Source organism: Heterodontus francisci, chromosome 12, assembly GCF_036365525.1.
Source record: "Heterodontus francisci isolate sHetFra1 chromosome 12, sHetFra1.hap1, whole genome shotgun sequence".
Classification (NCBI taxonomy): Eukaryota; Metazoa; Chordata; class Chondrichthyes; order Heterodontiformes; family Heterodontidae; genus Heterodontus; species Heterodontus francisci.
In genome coordinates, this window is record NC_090382.1 from 110282117 (window position 1) to 110304760 (window position 22644).

Consider the following 22644-nt stretch of genomic DNA (forward strand, 5'->3'; position numbering starts at 1 on the left):
CAATTGTAAACCAATCAGATTTACCACTGAGTCCTTGCATGTTATAAACTGTAGGTAACTAAAAGGACCTCACTCATGTCTTATGTGAAAATCTTATCAGCATTTGTGAAGTGTAATCACTGTTGTAATATAGGAAACATGGCAGCCAATTTATGCACAGCAAGCTCCCACAAACAACAAATGTGATAATGACCATATAACCTGTTTTAATGATGTTGGTTGAGGGATAAATATTGGCCAGGACTCTGGGGAGAACTTCCCTGCTTTTCTTTGAATAATGCAATGGGATCTATTGCATCTATCTGAAAGGGCAGTCTGGGCCTCAGTTTAACTTCTTATCAGAAAGATATGCCTCTGACAGTGCAGCAGTCTTTCAACACTGTGTTGATTATATCAGCCTGGATTATGTGCTACAAACTTCCAGAGCAGGGCTTGAACCCATTACTTTCATGATGCAAAGATAAGAGTGCTATCATCTGAGCTGCAGCTGACACCCTATTTAGATTTCCTTTTGTTTCTCCTGTTGATGATTTACATTCACAAAAGGTGCAGAATGTACAATATTCCCATACAGCTGATCACTGTGGATAAGGTTAAGTGAGTTTTACGTTCTTGAGAAGGTTTATTATATGTCACTAACATGTCTGGTGATGCTGTGCTTTTGGTCATTTGCATTCCACATACAACTGCCCTCTATATTAGTCTATCAGCAGCACAGCATATTATTGACAACAATAAATTCACAGGATTTAAAACAAATCCTTTCATCCAAATACATTTAATCTGATGTAGATTTTTGTTTACCCTGATTAGAGCTTAATGTTAGTAATACAAGTGTTCCAAAGGACAGGAATAAATAACCATGGATATACTTGTAATTCATAAATCATTATGCAGAACATAATATTTCTGTAAGACTGCACTGGTATATTGAACTGCCACATATAGCAATATAAAGCAATACTTTAATCAGCTGGCAGACACATGTCAGGCTATGGCTGGTAATAACTGACTTCAAGACAAATCAAAGATTTAAAATACATTGATCCCATGGCACATTTTAATCGGAAGGTACAATTACTGAGTACCATCTGCTAACATTGGAAAGCATTCATAAGTACAGCTGAAAACAATATCTTTATCCCAGGTCATGTTGTAATATTGTTGGTTGGAACATGCTTCTGATTAAAGCAATAGTTGAGGCTCTCTCTCTGGTTTGGATTACTGTACAGGTTTTCTGTGACTAGCGCTGTCATTCAGCACCACTGATTCTTTCCAGATTTTCACATTCCTGTTTTGGTGACCAAAAGCTAGGAATGAAGAATATAGATGCCAATGAGTTGTGTTTACAGACAGCATTAGATATTCTTCTGGAGAGAAGGGGATTCCGCTCTTCTATCTTTACTGAGTGTCTATCAGTAGGTCTGGACTGTAAAAGCAATATTTTCATGTACAGATGCTTATCAGAGTTTGAGGAACATATACTAAGTTTTAACCCTGGGGCAATAGTTGGGATCCCTCCAATACTTCTTTTGGATCAACTGGGAGATTTTTAATAAAGAGGAACTAAGTGCCCCTTCTGAAGGGGCACTACTAATACAGAGGAGAGGCAGGCAGTTGGGCAAAATGACCCCTTAACCATCCGCTGCCTGGACCTGTTTATGGCCACCAGCAGTCCTACAAGGAAGTCCTCTGATCTGCCTGCTGCTGTCCACACCAGGTAACCAAAGATCAGAAGTGAGGGACTGAAATGCAACCAGAAATTGAGGAGCAGAAACCCCAAATAATGGAAGAGGGGCTGCAACATCTCACACTATATATATTGTGTGTATATATATATAGGCAAAAGAGCTAAACTCAAGAGATGAAGTGAAAGTGACTGCTCTTGATATCAAGACAGCATTTGACTGAATATGGCATCAAGGAGCCCGAGCAAAACTGGAGTCATTGGGAATCAGCGGGAGACGCTCCGCTGGTTGAATTCATACCTAGTGTAAAGGAAGATGCTTGTGATTGTCAGAGGTCAATCATCTCAGCTCCAGGACATCACTGCAGGAGTTCGTCAGGGTAGTGTCCTAGGCCCAACCATCTTCAGCTGCTTCATCAATGACCTTCTTTCAATCATAAGGTCAGAAGTGGGGATGTTCACTGATGATTGCACAATGTTCATCACCATTGGCAACTCCTCAGATACTGAAGCAGTTCGTGTCGAAATGCAGCAGGATCTAGACAATATCCAGGCTTGATAACTGGCAAGTAACAGTCGTGCCACACAAGTGCCAGGCAATGACCATCTCCAACAAGAGAGAAACTAACCATCTCTCCTTCACATTCAATGACATTATAATCACTGAACCCCCCACTATCAACATCCTGGGGGTTACCATTAACCAGAAACTGAACTGGAGTAGCCATATAAATACTGTGGCTACAACAGCAGGTCAGAGGATAGGAATCCTGTAGTGAATAATTCACCTCTTGACTCCCCAAAGCCTGTCCACCATCTACAAGGCACAAGTCAGAAGTGTGATGGAATACTCTTCACTTGCCTGGATGGGTGCAGCTCCAACAACACTCAAGAAGCTCGACACCATCCAGGATGATGCAGCCCACTTGATTGGCACCCCATCCACAAACAATCACTCCCTTCACCACTGATGCACAGTGGCAGCAGTGCGTACCATCTACAAGATGCACTGCAGCAACGCACCAAGGCTCCTTTGACAGCACCTGGATTGCAGTGGTTCAAGAAGGTGGCTCACCACAATCTTCTCAAGGGCAATTAGGGATGGGCAATAAATGCTGTCCTAGCCAGCAACGCCCACATCCCATGATGAATTAAAAAAAAAATATATATATATATGTGAAACATGGAAAAATTACAGATGGCCCAGGAAGGGAGCCCTCCAATAGATGACAACAGTAATTAATGCATTGTATAAATGTTATGATGACAGCATATTTTTCGTTTGATTATTTATTTCAATGAGTTAAAATATATTGAAAATCGCATGTTGAGATGTATGTGTTTTCTAAACACGAACTCCAATTAGTGAGTTTACCCATTTTCAAATGATGGTCTGGATCTGAAATTGGTGAATAAAGCCCTTTGGAAAATAGACTATTTTTACTTTGTGAGCAAATGGGGTTATTTCATAAACTGTATGGTTTCAGCTCTAGGAAATACATCTTTTAAAAGAGCTGACTTTCTACAGGTAAATGTGAAGATATAAAGTTGTCCTGATTTTTTAAAAATTGGACAGGTATGAGGGAATTTTTTTCTTCATTCATTCATGGGATGTGGGCATCACTGGCTAGGCCAGTATCTATTGCACATCCCTACTTGCTGCCTTCTTGAACCATTGCAACCCATGTGGGGTAGGTATACCCACATTGCTGTTAGGAAGGTAGTTCCAGGATTTTGACCCAGTGAAGTGAAGGAATGGCGATATAGTTCCAAGTCAGGATGGTGTGTGACTTGGAGGGTCATCTTGCAGGTGGTGGTGTTCCCATACATTTGCTGCCCTTGTCCTTCTAGTTGGTAGAGGTTGTGGGTTTGCAAAGTACTGCCTAAGGAGCCATGGTGTGTTGCTGCAGTGCATCTTGTGTATGCTACACACTGCTGCCACTGTGTGTCGGTGGTGGAGGGAGTAACTGTTTAAGGTGATGGATGGGGTGCCAATCAAGCGGACTGCTTTGGCTTGGATGGTGTTGAGCTTCTTGAGTGTTGTTGGAGCTGCATTCATCCAGGCAAGTGGAGAGTATGCCATCACACTCCTGACTTGTGCCTTGTAGATGGTGGACAGGCATTGGGAGACGGAAGGTGAGTTACTCATTGCCCAATTCCTAGCCTTTACCTGTTCTTGTAGCCACACTATATATATGGCTGGCCCACTTCTGTTTCTGTTCAATGCTAACCCCCAATATGTTGGTAGTGGGGAACTAAGAAATAGTAATGCTGAGCATCAAGGGGAGATGGCCAGATTCTCTCTTGTCCGAGATTGTCATTGCCTCGCACTTATGCAGCATGAATGTTGCTTTCCACTTATCAGCCCAAGTCTGGATATGTCCATGTCTTGCTGCATCTGGACATGGGCTGCTTCAGTATCTGAGGAGTCATGAATGGTGCTGAACATTGTGCAATCATCAGTGAACAGCCCCACTTCTGATGTTATGATGGAGGGAAGGTCATTGATGAAGCTGGGCCAGTATTTATTGCACATCCATAATTGCCCTTGAGAAGGTGGTGGTGAGCCGGCTTCTTGAACCGCTGCAGTCCATGCGGGGTAGGTACACCCACAGTTCTGTTCGGAAGGCAGTTCCAGGATTTTGACCCAGCGACAGTGAAGGAATGGTAATACAGTTCCAAGTCAGGGTGTGTGTGGCTTGGAGGGGAACTTGCAGGTGGTTGGCCTAAAACACTACCCTGAGGAACTCCTGCAGTGATGTCCTGGGACTGAGATGATTGACCTCCAACAACCAAAACCATCTTTCTTTGTGCTAGGTATGACTCCAAGAAGCAGAGAGCTTTGCCTCTGATTCCCATTGACTCCAGTTTTGCGAGGGCTCCTTGATGCCATACTCAATCAAATGCAGCCTTGATGTCAAGGGCAGTCACTCTCACCTCACCTCTTGAGTTCAGCTCTTTTGTCCATGTTTGGACCAAGACTGGAATGACATTAGGAGCTGAGTGGCCCTGGCAGAACCCAAACTGAGCATCAGTGAGCAGGTAACTGCTGAGCAAGTGATGCTTTAGAGTGCTTTTGTTGACCCCTTCCATCACTTTGCTGATGATCGTCAGTAGACTGATGGGTGTTAATTGGTCGGTTTGGAGTTGTCCTTTTTGTGGACAGGACATACCTGAGCAATTTTCCACCTTGCTGGGTAGATGTTAGTGTTGTAGCTATACTGGAACAGCTTGGCTAGGGGCATGGCTAGATCTGGAGCACAACCCTTCAGTACTCTTGCCGGAATGTTGTCAGGGCCCATAGTCTTTGCAGTATCCAGTGCCTTCAGCCATTTCTTGTTATCATGTGGAGTGAACATAATTGGCATCTGTGATGCTGGGGATCTCTGGAGGAGGCTGAGATGGATCATCCACTCAGCACTTCTGGCTGAAGAGGTTGCAAATGCTTCAGCCGTGTATTTTGCACCGATGTGCTGGGCTCCCCTATCGTTGAGGATGGGGATATTTGTTAAGCCTCCTGCTCCTGTTAGTTATTTACTTGTCAACCACCATTCTTGACTGGAGGTGGCAGGACTTAGATCTGATGTTTTGGTTGTGGGATCGCTTAGCTCTGTCTATCGCATGCTGCTTACGCAGTTTGGCATGCAAGTAATCCTGTGTTGTAGCTTCACCAGGCTGACACCACATTTTTAGTTATGACTGGCGCTGTTCCTGGCATGCCCTCCTGCACTCTTCATTGATCCAGGGTTGGTCCCCCAGCTTGATGGTAATGGTAGAGTGGGGGATATGCTGGGCCATGAGGTTACAGATTGTGGTTGAATACAATTCTGCTGCTGCTGATGATTCACAGCGCCTCATGAAAGCCAGTTTTGAGTTACTAGATTTGTTCGAAATCTAACCCATTTAGCACAATGGTGGGTACCCTCAATGTGAAGATGGGACTTTGTCTCCGCCACGACTGTGCGGTGGTCATTCCTAACAATCCTGTCTTGGACAGATGCATCTGCAGCTGGTAGATTTATGAGGCCAAGTAGGTTTTTCCCTCACCAGCTGCCTCAGACCCAGTCTAACAGATGTCTTTTTGGACTCAGCCAGTAATGGTTCTACCGAGCCAATCTTGGTGATGGATATTGAAATCCCCTACCCACAGTATATTCTGTGCCCTTGCTACCCTCACTTCCCATTTGTGTTCAACATGGAAAAGCAATGTTTCATTAGATGGTGGGGCAGCATGTATGGGAGTCCTTGCCCATGTTTGACCTGATGCCAAGAGGTCCAGACTCAATGTTGAGGACTCCCAGGGCAACTCCCTCCCGACTGTATACCACTGTGTTGCCAGCAATGTCGTTGGGACAGGACATACCCAAGGATGGTGATGTTGATGGTATCTGAGACATTGTCTCTAAGGTATGATTTCATGAGTATGACTATGTCAGGCTGTTGCTTTGCTAATCTGCAGGACAGCTCTCCCAATTTTGATACAAGCCCCCAGATGTTCAGAAGGAGGACTTCGCAGTGTCAACAGGGCTGGTTTTGCCAGTGTTAGTTCTGATGCCTAGGCTGATGCCAGGTGGTCCTTCCAGTTTCATTCCTTTTCTTAGGTTTCATGGTGGTTTGATGCAACTGAATGGCTTGCTAGGTCATTTCTGAGTCAACCAGTGTGGGTTCAGAGTAATATGCAGGACAGATCTGGTAAGGGCGGCAGATTTCCTTCCCTAAAAGGGGCATTAGGGAACCACATAGGTTTTTAATCAACAATCAACAATATTAGACTAGCTTTTAGTTCCAGAGTTATTAATTGAGTTCAATTTTGCTCTCCACTGCGGCTGCTTTAAATGTTGATTGTTTAAATTGTACAGGACAATTGCTCTCTTAACAAATGGACCAGATTGTCAATTGAATAATTGAAGCATTCAGAGCAGGTCCCATCTTCAGTCCTTTGTCTGTGTACACTTAGCTGAGCTCCACTGGGGTAACAGTAGTGCAGTGATGATTGTGGGGAGGGGGTGGGGGGCTGTTGGGGGGGGGGGGTGAGGGGAGGTGTAATTCGCTTACCCCAGTGTTAGCATGTGGGACATTTGCCAAGATTCCTGCTCCTATGGCTAGCCGGTAATTCCTGGAGGAATGTTTGTGTACTTGTACATCAACTCAAAGACAGGACTTAGTTCAGCAATGAAAGAAGAAAGATCTTTCATTTATGTAACACCTTCCCATGGCATCAGGATGTCCCAAAGCACTTTACATTCAATGAAGTACTTTTGAAGTGTAGTCACTATTCCAATGTAGGAAACACAGCTGCCACTTAGTGCACAACAATGATGCACAAACAGCAATGTGTTAATGACCAGGTATTATTTCGTGATGTTAGTTGAGTATAAATATTAGTGTGAGACAATGGGGAGATCTCCCTTGCTCTTCTAAAAATAGTGTCACAGGATCTTCTGAGGACCTGAGAGGGCAGAATGTTTCTCAGTTTAACAGAGCAGCATTCCCTGGAATCTCAGCTCAAATTTTGTGGTGAAATCTCCAGAGTCAGATTTGAACCCACAACTTTTAAGATAATTGGCAAAAGGACCAGCAGGGAGATGTCAGTTTATTTTTAACACAGTGAGTTGTTATGATCAGGAATGCACTGCCTGAAAGGGCGGTGGAAGCAGTTTCATTAGCCTCTTTTAAAAGGGAATCAGAAATCAACTTGAAAAGGAAAAATTTGCATGGCTATGGCGAAGGAGCAGGAGATTGGACTAATTGAATAGTTCATTCAAAGGCCTAATGGCCTCTTTCTGTATTGGATGATTCTATGATCATAGGATGGCAGGGGAAAATATTGCAAGAAGAAAACTTTATTTTTCAATTATAAGTGGAACGTGCTGTTCTCTGTGAGATTTATAGCCTCATGGATGTATTTTTCCCTGTATTTCTTTGAATATATCAGGTTAATTAAAAAAAGTTAACAGTTATTTCATGATTAAGTAATGGTGACAGATAATGTGAACATACGAACATCAAACATACAAATTAGGAGCAGGAGTCGGCTGCTTGGCCTCTTGAGCCTGCTCCACCCCCAATAATCTTTCACCCCCTTGCTTATCAAGAATCTATCTAACTCTGCCTTCAAAATATTCAAAGTCTGCTTTCATCGCCTTTTGAGGAAGAGAGTTCCAAAGACTCACGACTCTCTGAGAGAAAAAGTTTCTCCTTATATCTGTCTTAAATGGGCAACTCTTTATTTTTAAACAGTGACCCCTAGTTCTTGATTCTCCAACAAGAGGAAACATCCTTTCCACATCCACCCTATCAAGGGATCCTGTCAAGACCCCTCAGGATCTTATGTGTTTCAATCAAGACTCCTCTTACTCTTCTAAACGGATACAAGCCTAGCCTGTCCAACCTTTCTTCATAAAACAACCCGCCCATTCCAGGTAAACCTTCTCTGAACTGCTTCCACGCATTTAGAATTAGAATTAGAATTAGAACATTACAGCGCAGTACAGGCCCTTCGGCCCTCGATGTTGCGCCGACCTGTGAAACCATCTGACCTACACTATTCCATTTTCATCCATATGTCTATCCAATGACCACTTAAATGCCCTTAAAGTTGGCGAGTCTACTCGGATTTGCATCCTTCCTTATATAAAGAGACCAATAGTGTACACAGTACTTCAGATATGGTCTCACCAATGCCCTGTATAACTGAAGCATAACTTCCCTTTCTTTCTTTTGAACTTTGAAGTACACTTTTGAAGTGTAGTCACGTTGTACACTCAATCTATACATAAGGTCCCACAAACTGCAATGGATAATGATAATCTGTTTCTAGGTGTTGGCTTAGGGACAAATAATATGCAAGATATCAGGGAGAACTCTTCATTGCTTCTTTAAGGTAGAGCTGCGGGGTGTTTTACGTACACCCAAGAGGGCAAACAGGGCCTCGGTTTCACATTTCATTGGAAAGATGGCAGCTCTGACAGTGCGGCACTTCCTTAGTACTGCACTGGAATGTCACTGTGATTTCTTTTGCTTATATCTCTGGAATGGTGCTTGAATTCATAATCTACTGGCTGAGAAGCACTCAAGAGTGCTAACAATTGTGCTACTGCAGACACAAGTGTAGAAAGAAAACTAGATAAAACAAGAATTCGCTATTGGGGGCGCCAAGCTTGGCCTTAGTGTTTGCATTTACAAAAAAAAGTGAACTATTTTATTATGAATCCCCTACATGACAATAGTGACTGTACCTCAGTTATATGTGAACCCATTTGGGACATTGGCGAGACCTGATATGGCCTTGGAAATACAAGTCCAAGTAAATAATTTCCACTTTGCGCTTTTCCGTTGTAAATTGAAGCAGGTAGTTCTAGAGGGAAACAGAAGCTCAGGGACTCTAGGGAACTGACTGTTTCGCAGGCAAACCACGAATAACAATCCTTCTTAAGACGCCCAGAGCGCTGGTGTTGGAGCGAGTGCCTCGATGGCGCTGTTCCTCCAATGAGGTGCTGAAATGCAGCTGGGGAGCGGGTGCTAGCCCTCCTCCCTCCCTCCTCCTTCCCTTCTCAACACTCGAGACAGCACAAAAGCAGAGAGCGAGCAGCGCTCAGATCATCCCCAGGCTGTTAAACACATCGGGACGGGGCAGTCAGAGGTTACTGGAGATGCGTTTCATCTGGGCTCCAATGTGCCGGTGTCTAAACTCACGATGTGGATACAGCTACGTGGCTGGTTGGCCTTACCCACGATTCTACTTCAAGACATGAAAAAGTTTTTGTATAAAATAGATTTGAGCTCACTTCTAGATCCAGCGCCCGTTATTTAAGTCGATAAAAACTGGGTGATTTGCGGCGTTATGGCGAATTCGGATAGAAGCCGGATATTAAACTGGTTCGTGTTATTTTTACTCAGGTTTATGAGCTTTTTAGATGTAGCTTGTGGACAGATCCGCTATTCGATTCCCGAAGAGCTAAAACATGGGGCTTTTGTTGGGAATATCGCGGACGATCTGGGATTAAACGTGGCCGAACTCTCCTCCCGCAGGTTCCGGATAGTGTCCGGTGCCAGGAGACAGTATTTGGAGGTAAATTTGGAGAACGGGATATTATTTGTGAATGAAAAGATCGACAGGGAACAACTGTGCGGACTCAGTCCCACCTGTTTCCTCAATCTTGAAGTTGTGATTGAAAACCCTTTGGAATTGTACCAGGCTGAAATAGAGATTCGGGATGTCAATGACAATGCTCCGAGTTTTCCCAACAGTCAGGTCAAGTTGGAAATCACTGAGTCGGCGGCTCCGGGAGCCCGGTTCCCCCTAGAAAGCGCTCAGGATCCGGACGTCGGGACCAATTCTCTCCGTACCTACCGGCTCACCCCGAACGAACACTTCCTGCTGGATGTGCAGACCCGGAGTGAGCGCAGCAAGTTCGCCGAGCTGATCCTGGAGAAGCCCCTGGACCGGGAACAACAAGCGCTTCACCGGCTGCTGCTGACGGCTGTGGACGGAGGGATGCCAGAGAAATCCGGGACCGTTCTCATTACCGTCAGCGTGCTGGACGCCAATGACAATCTCCCGGTCTTCGAGCAGTCCGTCTACACGGTGAGGCTCCCGGAAAACGCGGCCACTCACACTCTAGTCATCCAACTGAATGCCACCGATTTGGATGAAGGCAGCAATGGCCGAATAGTCTACTCGTTCGGTAACCACGCACACGAGAGGGTGCGGGAGCTGTTCTCGGTGGAGCCACAGACGGGACAGGTGAGGGTGAGAGGTTTGCTGGATTATGAGGAAGCCCCGGTCTATGAGATCTTTGTCCAGGCGAAGGATATGGGACCGAATGCGGTGGCCACTCATTGCAATGTCATCGTGGAGATCCTGGATGAGAATGACAACTCTCCGGAGGTAATCCTCACCTCGGTGTCCAGCCCGGTTCCCGAGGACGCTTCTCCGGGTACGGTGATCGCTTTGATCAGCGTGACGGACCGCGACACCGGGGCCAACGGCAGAGTGAGTTGCCGGATCGCCGGGAGCCTCCCGTTCAAGCTGCTACCCTCTTTTAAGAAGTATTACACCTTGGTCACCGACGACCGGCTGGACCGAGAGACGGTGCCGGAGTATAACATCACCGTGATGGCCAGGGACACCGGCTCCCCTCCGCTATCCAGCAATAGAACCATCACCGTCAGGGTGTCCGATGTGAACGACAATGCGCCCCGGTTTACGCGACCTTCCTACACAGTTTATGTGACGGAAAATAACCCCCCGGGCGCCTCGATCTGCTCGGTGAGCGCGGCGGATCCGGATTTAAACCAGAATTCTTATCTCTTTTACTCCATCCTGGAGAACCAGATTCAAGGAATGTCTACCTCTACTTACGTCTCCATAAACTCGGATAATGGGAATATTTACGCCTTGCGCTCCTTCGACTATGAGCAACTGAAGAATTTCCAGATCCAAATTCAGGCGCAGGACGCCGGCTTTACGCCGCTCAGCAGCAACACGACCGTCAACGTCTTCATCCTGGATCAGAACGACAACGGGCCGGTCATCGTGTCCCCACTGCCGCGGAACGGCTCGGTGGCGGCGGAGACGGTGCCCCGTTCGGCGGAGACCGGTTACCTGGCGGTCAAAGTGACGGCGGTGGACGCGGATCACGGGCAGAACGCGCGGGTCTCTTACCGGCTCCTCCGGGCCACCGATCGGGGGCTGTTCAACCTGGAGATCCACACGGGAGAGATCAGGATGGCCCGGCGCTTCGGGTCCAAGGACTCCCCGCAACAGACACTGATCGTCCAAGCCAAGGATAACGGGCTTCCCCCGCTCTCCGCCACCGTCACCATCGTGTTAACGGCGGTGGACAGTGTCCCTGATCCCCAACCCGACCTCACCAGAGAACCCGAGCTAAACTCCGACTTAACCCTTTACTTGATCATTTCCTTAGGCTCTATTTCATTCTTATTTCTGGTTGCCATAGTGGTGCTGGCACTCATCAGGTGCCATCGAGACAGAATCCATGGTTACCGCTGCTCTCTGGTGCCTTGCTGCTCCAGAACCTGTTTAACTGCGAGAAGGAACTCCGCAAAGATCTTTAAAAAGCCCGATGTAAATCTGCAGCTAGCAGCCGGGACCAAGGCGGCACCGAGCGGCGCGGAGGTGAGCAGCTGCCGCCTCCCCTCTCAGGCTTACCGCTACAAAGTGTGTGTGAGCCCGGACTCGGCCAAGAGCGACTTCATGTTCCTCAAACCCTGTGCTCCGGCCACGCCGCGGACTAATAACCAGCTCCAGGGTCACAATGCGCGTGTGGCCGGGCGGAATAGCCTGATGGTCAGCGCCGGAGCCAAGGCACCAAGTGAGGTGAGCCCATCATCCCATCAATTCAGTATCAATCCCTGGGAAAGTTCCGAAAACTGAGCCCAATAGGTTTTTATTCCCTGTATTGAGTGCCATTATATTTCACCCTCACTCACAACTCATTAAAACCTCCCCATAAAGCCCATCAGAGAACAGTGCTGCCGAGATAGACTCATACAACACAAAAGAAGACTGTTCGGCCCATCTTCCCTGTGCTGGCTCTTCGAAAGAGCTATCCCATTAGCTCCGCTCCCCACTGCTCTTTCCCCCAGAGCCCTGCAGTTTTCCCTTCCAGATTTGATCCGATTCCCTGCTCCAAGTGCCGACTGAACCTGTTCGTTCCAGAGCAGGACAGTTCTCTGCGGAAGAAAAATCTCCCCCGCTCCCCTCTCAGACAAATACATGGAAAGCCCGTTAGCAGGAAGCTGCAGAGTGGAAAACAATCTTTCTTATATATAAATATTTGGTCCCCATTACAATTTGACATCAAGGGTTATTCCTTTCAAATTACAATTTACACTCATCTAAGAGGTGACATGCGTTAAGATTGGGTTTAATAAAGGTTTATAGGGAGAGTAAGCGGTGGCGGGGGGGGGTGGGGGGGTGGTGGGGAGAGGGTGGTCCTGTTCCCTTCATGCCTGCATGAGGAGACGGTCAACCAACATGCAAATGTGCATTTATAGACCAGGTTTAACGCAAGACATTAACCCCCATCTCCACTACCGTTCAGACACTGACTGGCCCAAAATTGTTTGTCTTAATTCTCAGATTATCAGTATCTTTCTTTTAATCTTAAAACATTATATTGAAGTCTTGTGTGATTCATTGTCCGTTACATTCATTAAAGTTTATTAGCAAATATGGTTTCATCAGGAGAGATCCGCCACAGAGTCTAAGGTCCCGAATTACATATCACTCCAGCTGTAACAGACCGGGGGTAGATCGGATCTGTGCGTTACATGTAGCGTCTTTAGAAAGAACGGTTTTACGATTTCGCTATACGCGACTCACAAAGGAATTATTCTCTCCTAGCTATTACTTGGGGTTTTTGGTATATTACAAGATGATAGAAATGTACTTGCAGCAGGATTGCAAGCCCGCGCATGTTGAAATATATTTACATCGAGGAAGATCTATCCATCCCGCGTCAGGCGGGTAGATGTTCAGCTTGTTATAGATAACTATTGAAAATTGTCCTTAAACCCCGGGCAAACCGAGCTCCCATGGTGATCTGAATCAGTAGCGGGTTCGCTGTTACACGCAGACCCGTTAGCGTGGATTTGTTCACTCATCGCTGCCTGCAGGTTCTGAAAGAGGCATTTTCACTATTTGGGAATCATCAATCACAAAAATTTGTGTCAGTCTTTTTCGTTGAAAGGCTTTTGTTAGTGTCGAACAGACGGTTCCAAACTGGCTATTTCTGCATTACGGCAATGTGAACAATTGCCAGCAGTAATCAGCCTATTCTTCTCACTGTGTTCATTAGCAAGCGAGACACAGCGGGGGAGTGGGGGGGAGGGGAGGGGGGGGGGGTGTGGAGAGGTGGGGTGCCATATGAAGAACTGGAAATTCCTTTAAAGTGACAGTAAACTGGGCTCATTATTTTCCACGGATGGGGGGGGGGGGGGGGGGGAGGAGGTGGGGGCGGGGGGAGCGGGGTGCTTTAACTCACTGAATTGATTTGAAGGGAGGTTGTAGTACTGGGCCTTGGTGTAGTTAGCGCATTCTAACATAATCAAATCATAAAGCACAGAGGGAGGCCATTCGGCCGATCTCACCCGTGTCAGCTCTTTGAAAGCGCTTTCAATTAATCCCACTGCCCGCTCTCTTCCCCCTCAGCCCTGCAATTCTTTCCTTTTCAAGCATGCATTTCCCTTATGAAAGCCACTGCTTCCACTGCCTCTTCAGGCAGTGCATTTCTGTGAATATGGGTGCACCATAATCAAATGTTTTCGCGCTTCTTTTGGTTCCCTGCATTTTACTGATTGATGCAAATTTTAAAAAAAAAATCTCTTGCGCTGTCATAGCACATAATTCCACTAATTAATTTCTAATCAGTTTAGTCTCGTTAACTAAACGCAGCGAAATTGCGGGTAGGAATGTTATCAGATTGTGTATGTGAGGTGATAGAGGGGAAGGGGTCATTGCTCATGGCACAGTTTGTATTGATCTAAAGCGATCTGGAGCACGCTGTCCTTTCACTAACTTCACCGTCCTATATAAATCAATGGTGTTGTGGCCTCTATCAAAGGGTTCCACAGCAAGTAGAATTACTATTCAGTCGGATGAATAACACTCATGATCCTTAATGCAAGTTACTCCCCCCACCCCCCGCCTTGAACATTCATTTCTCCATATTGTCAAACTGACAACGTCAATTAATATTGATGTGCAGAGGAACAGGGTCTCCAGGGCAGAGATATCGTGCATGTGTGAGAGAAAAAAAATACCCCGGCGATTGCTCCGGGTTGTCTTCGTGTCAGTTGCATAAGCAAATACATTATTTAAATTTGGATTTCGAGTGGAAACTATCTGGAACCATGTACAAAGAGACTTTTTGAGAAGAAAGGATTCCGACAGCTAATGCAGCGGCGGAGAAGGCTTAATAAACCCGCAAACGCGCATTTAATTAACGTCAAATGCGGTTCCATCAAAATTATTGACTTCTAAACTGCAGCCTGCAAAACACAAATGGCCCAGTTTACATCTTTTTCTCTCCGTGCTCTGACCTTGAACTGTTCTTACTGCTAGCGCCCTGAAATATTGGTGCTGCGGTTAATCCGTGCAGTAATTGGCACAGCCTAATTAGCGTTTAACCCTTCGGGTTATATATCGGCGAAAAACCAATAGACCCGAAACAACTCAGTCATTCTACTTAGGGGACAAGTATTGTGGCGCTCAGACAGATCTTTCCTCTGTACATTCAGTGTGTATTTTACCCTTGACGGCGCTGTATTTGCATTGCGAGGCTGTGTTAACACGGGATTAGCGGACCTAGTTTACTGAATGCCCTTGTTCCTTTCTGCAGCCTCTCCTCCCAAAGGTGCACGTTCAAGCGGTCTCAAATCTGCGTGTGTTGTCTGCCTTGGCGAATAAACTCAACACAAATAGGCCCTGTTATGTTTTCCAGGTTAAACAACAAAACACTGACTACCATTACCCGCCTTTCCAGAGAAATACAGGCAGCAGGTACTAAACCTTTCCTCAACTCATTCACATTCCATGCATTTTAGCTCCTGTCTGTTTTTGGTTTCGCTTCACGTTGTTACCGTTCGTCCCGTTTGTTTTGAAGTTCTCTTACACGTTGTGTTTTTTTTTCTCCCTTTCTCATGCCCAATCTCACGCTGCGGTTTTTATTTATGTCCATTCACAGCTCATGGGACGCGGAGGAGACGGGATTCCGACACGATGGGCGGATGGAGTCAGGCAAAATGCGGTCAGCGGTCACTCCACCAACCGGTGAATACACAGGGAGGGAGGGAGGGCTGATTAAGGGAGGCAGCAACTATAAAAGCCCGAGCGCTGTGGCCGGCTCTATCACAATATCCACATATACTTATGAAAACATTTTAACACATTTTAAGGTGACTGTTAAATCGGGTTTAAGATCCCTTTAGAGGCCGAGGGACAGGAAATCTAACGCATAATATACACGTTCCCCTAGATACAGCAGTCTATCCTGGTCATCTCTTGTTTTGGCTTTTAATGTTTTATTTGAAGAATCCGGTTTATTGCCGCCCAGATCAGCGGCTAAAGTGTGGGGGAGGGGCGAGTCAGTTAAATTACCCCTAACTATTATTTATATAATAATTTTCACTTTTCATATTATTCTGGTTTTCCTGAGTACTGCTTACCCGGTCATTATTGACGTATTTGCTGGCGACCGTCTAAACTAGGTCCGTCTCAACTCGGGAGAGAATAGGGTCACATTTTTATACACCAGAGAAAGGTGAAAGGTTTATTCCGCGGGCGGGTTGACCATGTAACGCGCTGATGTTACTGTCCATGCAGGTATTAGTCTCCGAAAATTGATGGTAATTACAGTTCATTTCGTGTGTGGATTTCTCGGGGTTTCTACCAACCCTGAGCAGAGCTACGCCCAGGGAAGGAGGACACTGAATATAACACAACTCGTGAGGTTTTTTATGTAAAACATTTAACACCCATGAGTTAAATTATTATTTATTTCAAGCAAAATGTTATTGGCCCAATCTTCAAGTGTATCCACCCGAGATAATTGAAAGCTCCTCTCCTGCCCGGCCTTGGTTTTAGGTGAACCACCCGCCTTTCGGCAGCTTCGGTTTTGTATTTTCATTCTTGCATTAAGGGCGGTGCAGTCTCCGCACTGAGTGGGAAAAGACTCTTCATCTTCCGCTCGGCATTGTTGATTACTTAGCGCAGGCAGAACATTGTGTTGCTAATAGCCATACTGCAGCAGGCAAACATAGCAGATCCACCTCGTTCATCAGCGAAATCTGTCTCTCCCACTCTCAGTCCCTGTGTGTGTGTATCTGTCTCTCTCAGTCTATCTGTGCGTCCGTGTCTCTCTATCTCCCTCAGTCTCTCTGTGTCTCTCTCACTCTCAGTACCTCGGTGTGTGATTGTGTGTGTGTCACTCTCTCTGTGTCTCTCCCTCTCAGTCCCCTCCCCCCTCTCTCTCACGTGCCTCTCTGTCGCTCTCTCAGTCTCTGTGTCTCTCAGTCTTTCTTTCTCAGTGTCTGTCTCTCCCGCAGTCCTCTCTGTCTCTCCGTCTTCTTGTTTCTGTATGACTCTCTCTCTCTGTCTCCACCCTCTCTCTTTCTCTCGGTATGTCACCCTTCTTCTCCATCCCTTCTCCTCTATCTCTGCCTCTATCCCTCTCACTCTCCCACTCTGTATGTCTCTCTATCTGTGTCTCTGTCACACTCATGCTGTAATTCAATCCAACAAGGGTTAGCAGTTAAAGCGTTTGTCACTTCTAAACCAGTTAAATCTGCATGACCACCCTGATTATGTTAATGTCAGCAGTGTTCATTAAAATAATGAAATCATAAACAATGAAAACAGTACAATGTAATTAATGTGATGAGATTTTCAAGTACATTTCAGCCATTTACTATTTTACACAGGAGCATCTTATAGGAGAATGCAAAATCCTAAGGGTAGTAAGAATCTAGTTATGGTGGCTGTAAGAGGACATGGGCAAAGGATGAAGCTCAGATGAGGGAAGGTGGTGAATGGGCAGAAGCCATTTAACTATTTTGCACAGAGGGTGGTGCATACTTACCTGGCAGGGGAGAGACCATGATCAGTGGCCTTTGATCCTGCAAGTGCTGCTTGTGCTTTTTTGGGCGGTGTCAGTGCTGTTTTTACAGCATTTCGCCCTTTGGGATTGGTAATCTACCGTGGTTGTTGTTTTCCTGTTGCTTGGGGTTTTAGTACCTGGCCGAGAAAGCTTCAAACAAAAAATGGCTTCAACCAACACCAGAGCTCCAGGCCAGGGGGTGCGTAACACCATTAGGGTGGCGGTGAAAGATAGTGAAGGAGGTGCGCCCATCGATCGTGCCTTCTTCATTAAAAAAATTCTGATCGAATGCTGTGGATTCCAAACTGCAGATATCTTCTGCCTGCAGAACTTCCCCAGCAATGGATATTTCGAGGTAACTTTCAAGAATGTGGCAGGATGCATCAAGTTCCTGAAGGTGTTCAATGAGAGAGGAAACCAGGTGCCGCTGTCCATCCTCACAGTGGAGCCACTCTTCACACTGCCGTCACAACGCAACTGGGTGGTGACAATCCACCTCTACAATCCCCATGTCCCTGTCATCGATGTACTCACCTTCCTCACCAGGTACGCTCAGGTGGCCGGGAGCAGCACTGATGTCAAGGACAAGTTTGGGATTTGAACCAGCAAGTGGCAGGTCAAGGTCACCTTGAAGGTCGTCGCCAATGGAGCCATCATCCATCCTCCTTCCAGCTTCACTATTGGGGGAAGTTGAGGCTTCTTGGTCTACGTCGGGCAGCCCAGACTTTGTCGGACCTATGGCAAATCTGATCATGTGGTGGCCAACTGCAGAACAGTCATCTGCAAGAACTGCAAGCACGAAGGCCATCACACAAAGGACTGTAAGCAGAGTAAGTGCTGCAACCTGTGCAGTGGGGCAGGCCACCTGTACAAGACCTGCTCCCAGTGCTGCCTCAGTTATGCACAGACGGCAAGGTCACAGGAAAGGCTGGGGGAAGGAATGGTGAACGTGCCTCATGCTGCAAAGCAGACCAACAACCCTCCCCGCTGCGAGGAAAATCCATCTGAGAAGGAGAGGAAAGGGGAGGCAGCTGCAACCAGTGACCCAACACCTACCCTGTGCCCGGAAGCTCCTCCTCAACACATAGAATCCATGGAGGAGGAGGCAGCAGTGGGACAATCGGGTGAGTAGCAAGTGGTCAAAAGGAAAACCACAAAGAAGAAGCCCCCAAAAAAGGTACAGATCACCACCCAAACCAGTGGCAAGAGGAGGCTACCGACTGAGACGGACCACGGCAGCTGCTCCTCATCGGACGAGGATGGGCTGGAAAGACAGCACATGCAAAAGAAACAACAGTACACAAAGGAGCTCGAAAAGAAAGCCCCCAGCTCCATGGGACTGGAAGCAGCAATGGGCCCAGCGCGCCCCAACCTCAAAGCACTGAACCCAATGAGATGCCCAGTACACCCCAGCTCCAGGAGACCGAGGGCAGCAAAGTGTCCAACGCACTCCAGCTCCGGGAGCAGAACCGTCCTTGAGGAGGAACAGAGGGAAAGACATCACCAGCAGAGGACAGCCCAAACTTTGCTGCCTACAAGACCCCCCCCCCCCACCCCTGATGGCACCCCAGTGGAACAAACCCCCTGTGAGTGAGCAAAAGAGTTTTCCGAGCCCAACGCACGTGCAACAGCTTGTGCACATTATGGGTATGCAGGAAAATACCCAAGGACTGGGATTAGTAAGGCCACCTGGTGTGGTAAGCAACATCCAGTTTTAAATGGGTATAATGATTGCTTCTATTAACGTGCATAGCATTAAATCCACTGCGCAATGTGTTTCAACCTTGGATTACCTCGCCAAGGTCAAAGCCGACCTACCGTTTCTGCAGGACTGTGGGATACCGCACCTCAGCACTTACAGGAAATGGTCGCGATGGTGGTCCTACAGGCCATTGATCTGGTTAGGGGAAATGATTGCCATTCCTCCGGGCTGGGTATTCTGCTGCGAGGAGGCGACTTCACCATCTCCAAAGTTAAGGAGGTGGTGGGCGGTCGCCTCCTCGTAGCAGACGAAATGTATAACAATGTTCTGCTCCGGTTAATCAATGTGTACGCCCCGGTTCAATGCAGCGAGCGGCTGACCGTCCTCCAGCAGCTCCCACTGCTGCTGTCAATGTCCAGGCTGGTCATTCTAGTTGGTGATGCAGCTATATGATCCAACAGTGGTGACAGCAAACTGGACACTATGTCCAGATTCCTGATGGAAACAGTAAAAGATGCCAAGCTGCACGTCATCTTCAGCAACCCTGCAGATGGAGCGCAGTGTAGATACACTTAATCAAGACCAGACGGGTCTGCCCATTCCAGGATTGACTTCCTGTTTGTCTTCCTGCCGGTGTTCTTCTCCGACCATTGCCTCTTACTGCCCAACTGTCACTTACAGGATGACCAGCGGGTTGGCGGGGGACATGGAAGCTGAATGTTACACTGCTAACCCCAGAGAACATTGAGGAACTCAGACGGGATGACAAAGGTTGGAGAACCGTGAAATCCTTCTTTGAGTCTGCAGTGCACTGGTGAGAAGCAATCAAGGCCAACATCAAGAGGTTCTTTATCCTCAAAGGTGTTCAGAGGGCAAGAGAGAGACAGAGGGAAATGTCCTGACTCCAGAAAAGAATGCAGAATCTGCTCTGGCTGCAGTCGATGGGGTTCGAGGTCAAGGAGGATCTCCAAGAGGTGAAGAGCCAGCAGGCCTCGCTCTTTGCCACAGAGGCCTCCAAGATCATCTTCCAGTCCAGAGTCCGCTCCGTTGAGCAGGATGAGACGTGCTCGAGTTTCTTCTTCCTAAAGGTACAGAGAGAGAGCTCTGTGATCAGCAGCCTGAAGGAAGAGGACGGCTCAGTGACGTCATCGCAGTTTGACATACTAAGGATCAGCAAATCCTTTTATGCCAGGCTGTACGACGTGAAGCCCATGGACAGCAAGGCCTGCTAGTCCTTCCTATCATCTATCATGGAGGTCTTAGGTGACAAACTGCTAACTCTCGTCGAGCTGACAAAGGCCATCAGGTCCTTCGAGATGAGTAAAACTCCCGGAAGCGACAGCTTACCAGTTGAGTTGTACTCAACTCTATGGGACTGGATTGGCCCAGACCTGCTGGAAGTATATGACAGTATGTTTCTGGCCAGTAGCATGTCAGAATCTATGAGGAAAGGCATCATTACCCTCAGCTATAAGCGGAAGGGGGAGAGGGTGGAAATCAGAAATTGGCGGCCCATCTCACTGCTTAATGTTGACTACCAGATTCTGTCCAAAGTCATTGCCAGTTGGGTCAAGTCTGCTCTGGAGTTGGTGATTCACACTGACCAGACCTGTACTGTACCCTGTACCCGCGCTACTCAGGGATATGATCGCCTATGCACAGGACAGGGGGGTGGACACCTGCCTCATCAGCTTGGACAGGGAGAAGGCTTTGAACAGGATATCACACACATACATAATGGATGTGCTCTCCAAAATGTGGTTTGTGGAGGGAATCTGCAATTGGATCCAATTTATCTGCGCAATCATCAGTAGCGCAGTCTCAATCAACGGGTGGGAATCAGAAAGTTTCCCGATCAAATCTAGAGTCAGACAGGGCTGTCCTCTCTCCCCTGTCCTGCTTGTTTGCTGTATCGAATCTTTTGCTGAGCCCATTAAGAAGGATGCGGGCATAAGAGAGATGACAATCCCAGGCAGCGGAGGCACTCAGGTCAAAGTCTCCCTGTACATGGACGACATTGCCATCTTCTGCTCGGACCTGCTGTCCGTTCGCACACTGATGAGTGACCAATTCAAACTGGCCTCGGGCGACAAAGTAAATTGCAGCAAGAGCGAGGCCATGTTCTTTGGGAACTGGGCCGACCGATCCTTTGTCCCTGTCAGGTCAGACTACCGAAAGGTGCTGGGGATATGATTTGGAGGGGCCAGGGTGTGCGCCAAAACTTGGAAGGAGTGAGTAGCCATGGTACACCATGAACTGAGCATGTGGGAGCAGCATTCTCTCTCCATTGCGGGTAAGAATCTGATCATCATGGGGGGAGGCGCTCACGGTGTTGCTATACGTGGTGCAGGTCTGGCCCATACCCCACTCCTGTGCTGTGGTGGTCTCCCGAGCCATTTTCCGCTTTATCTGGCGATCCAAAATGGACCGGGTCTGGAGGGACACGACGTTCAAACCTCTGGATAAAGGGGGATAAAACGTACCCAACGTCGCCCTCATCCTGATGGTCACCTTTATGTGTGGCTGCATCAAGCTGTGCGTAGAACCCCAGTATGCAAACACCAAGTGTCACTAAGTGCTGAGGTTCTATCTGTCCCCTGTGTTGTGAAGGATGGGTCTGGCCACATTGCCGCGGAACGCTCCATCCAGTTGGACTGTGCCATTCTACCTATCCTTCGTGGAAAAGTTTGTGCAAAAAACACCTTTGACCACCAATCCATCAGGCAGTGGTCTGCACGGAATGTCCTCAAGGCCCTATGGGAAATGGAGATGATGGGTCCTGTCGGATGGTTCCCCGAGCAGACTGCCAAAGTCATTTGGCAGAATGCCTCATAACCAGAACTTTGAACCATGCACCAAGATGTAGCTTGGCTGGTGGTGAGAAGGGCCCTCCTCATCATATCCCTCTTGCATGCCCAGAATCTCACCACCTCCGTATGCTGATGCAGTGGTTTTTGTCGAGGTTCATTCCGAGCAGCTCCATAACACAGGAGTCTGTGCTTTACGGTGTGTTCCCAGGGACGTATACCGAGATAAATATCAACTGCTGCTGGAGGTGAAAGACACTCTTTGATCTGCCTGAAACTTGCTGGTCTTCCGGTGCAAATAATTGTCCATGACCAAGTGTTGCAGACTGGCACATTCCAAGGTCCAGGACTGTGTGCTGAGGGACTCACTAAAGTTTGGGGCAGCTGCCGCAAAGGCTCAATGGGGAAAGGCCACAGTGTAAGGTCCTCACATGATAGTGAACCGAGGGGCTGGAGCCTGTGTAAAATCCCTCGGCTGTATGCACCAAAATATCGTTTTGCTGTGTAGTGCAAATGTACATTACGTGTAAAATGGAATGGAAGGGTTGTGAGGCAACTCACCTTCTGTATTGAAGAAAACTGATTTCTTTTGCACTTTCTGGAATGTCAACTTGGAACTATTTTGTGATGTAATTTTTTTTACAAATTTTTCTGAATAAAGTATATTTTTGGGGAAAAAAGCACAGAGGGTGGTGAATAATTACAATAATATGCCCAACAATGAGACTGAAACCTCCACAATCTCAGGAAGGAGTAAGTCAGGCATTTAGGAACACCATTACCTGTCCCTCAAAGATCTATCCTTTGCCTCCTCCTATTTCTCAA

The 22644-nt window shown here is 47.2% G+C and overlaps 1 protein-coding gene across 1 annotated transcript in view; it reads left to right on the plus strand.

Moving 5' to 3' along the window:
- Window positions 1–9530: 9530 nt before the first annotated feature.
- LOC137375728 (uncharacterized) overlaps window positions 9531–22644 on the plus strand; it is a 38429-nt gene continuing 25315 nt past the window's right edge. The window contains exons 1-9 of the mRNA XM_068043114.1: window positions 9531–12029; window positions 12299–12439; window positions 15055–15215; window positions 15400–15485; window positions 17445–17898; window positions 18082–18434; window positions 19113–19448; window positions 20021–20235; window positions 20951–21190. Coding sequence (XP_067899215.1) covers window positions 9531–12029; window positions 12299–12439; window positions 15055–15215; window positions 15400–15485; window positions 17445–17898; window positions 18082–18434; window positions 19113–19448; window positions 20021–20235; window positions 20951–21190 — 4485 coding nt within the window. The remainder of the gene's footprint in view (window positions 12030–12298; window positions 12440–15054; window positions 15216–15399; window positions 15486–17444; window positions 17899–18081; window positions 18435–19112; window positions 19449–20020; window positions 20236–20950; window positions 21191–22644) is intronic.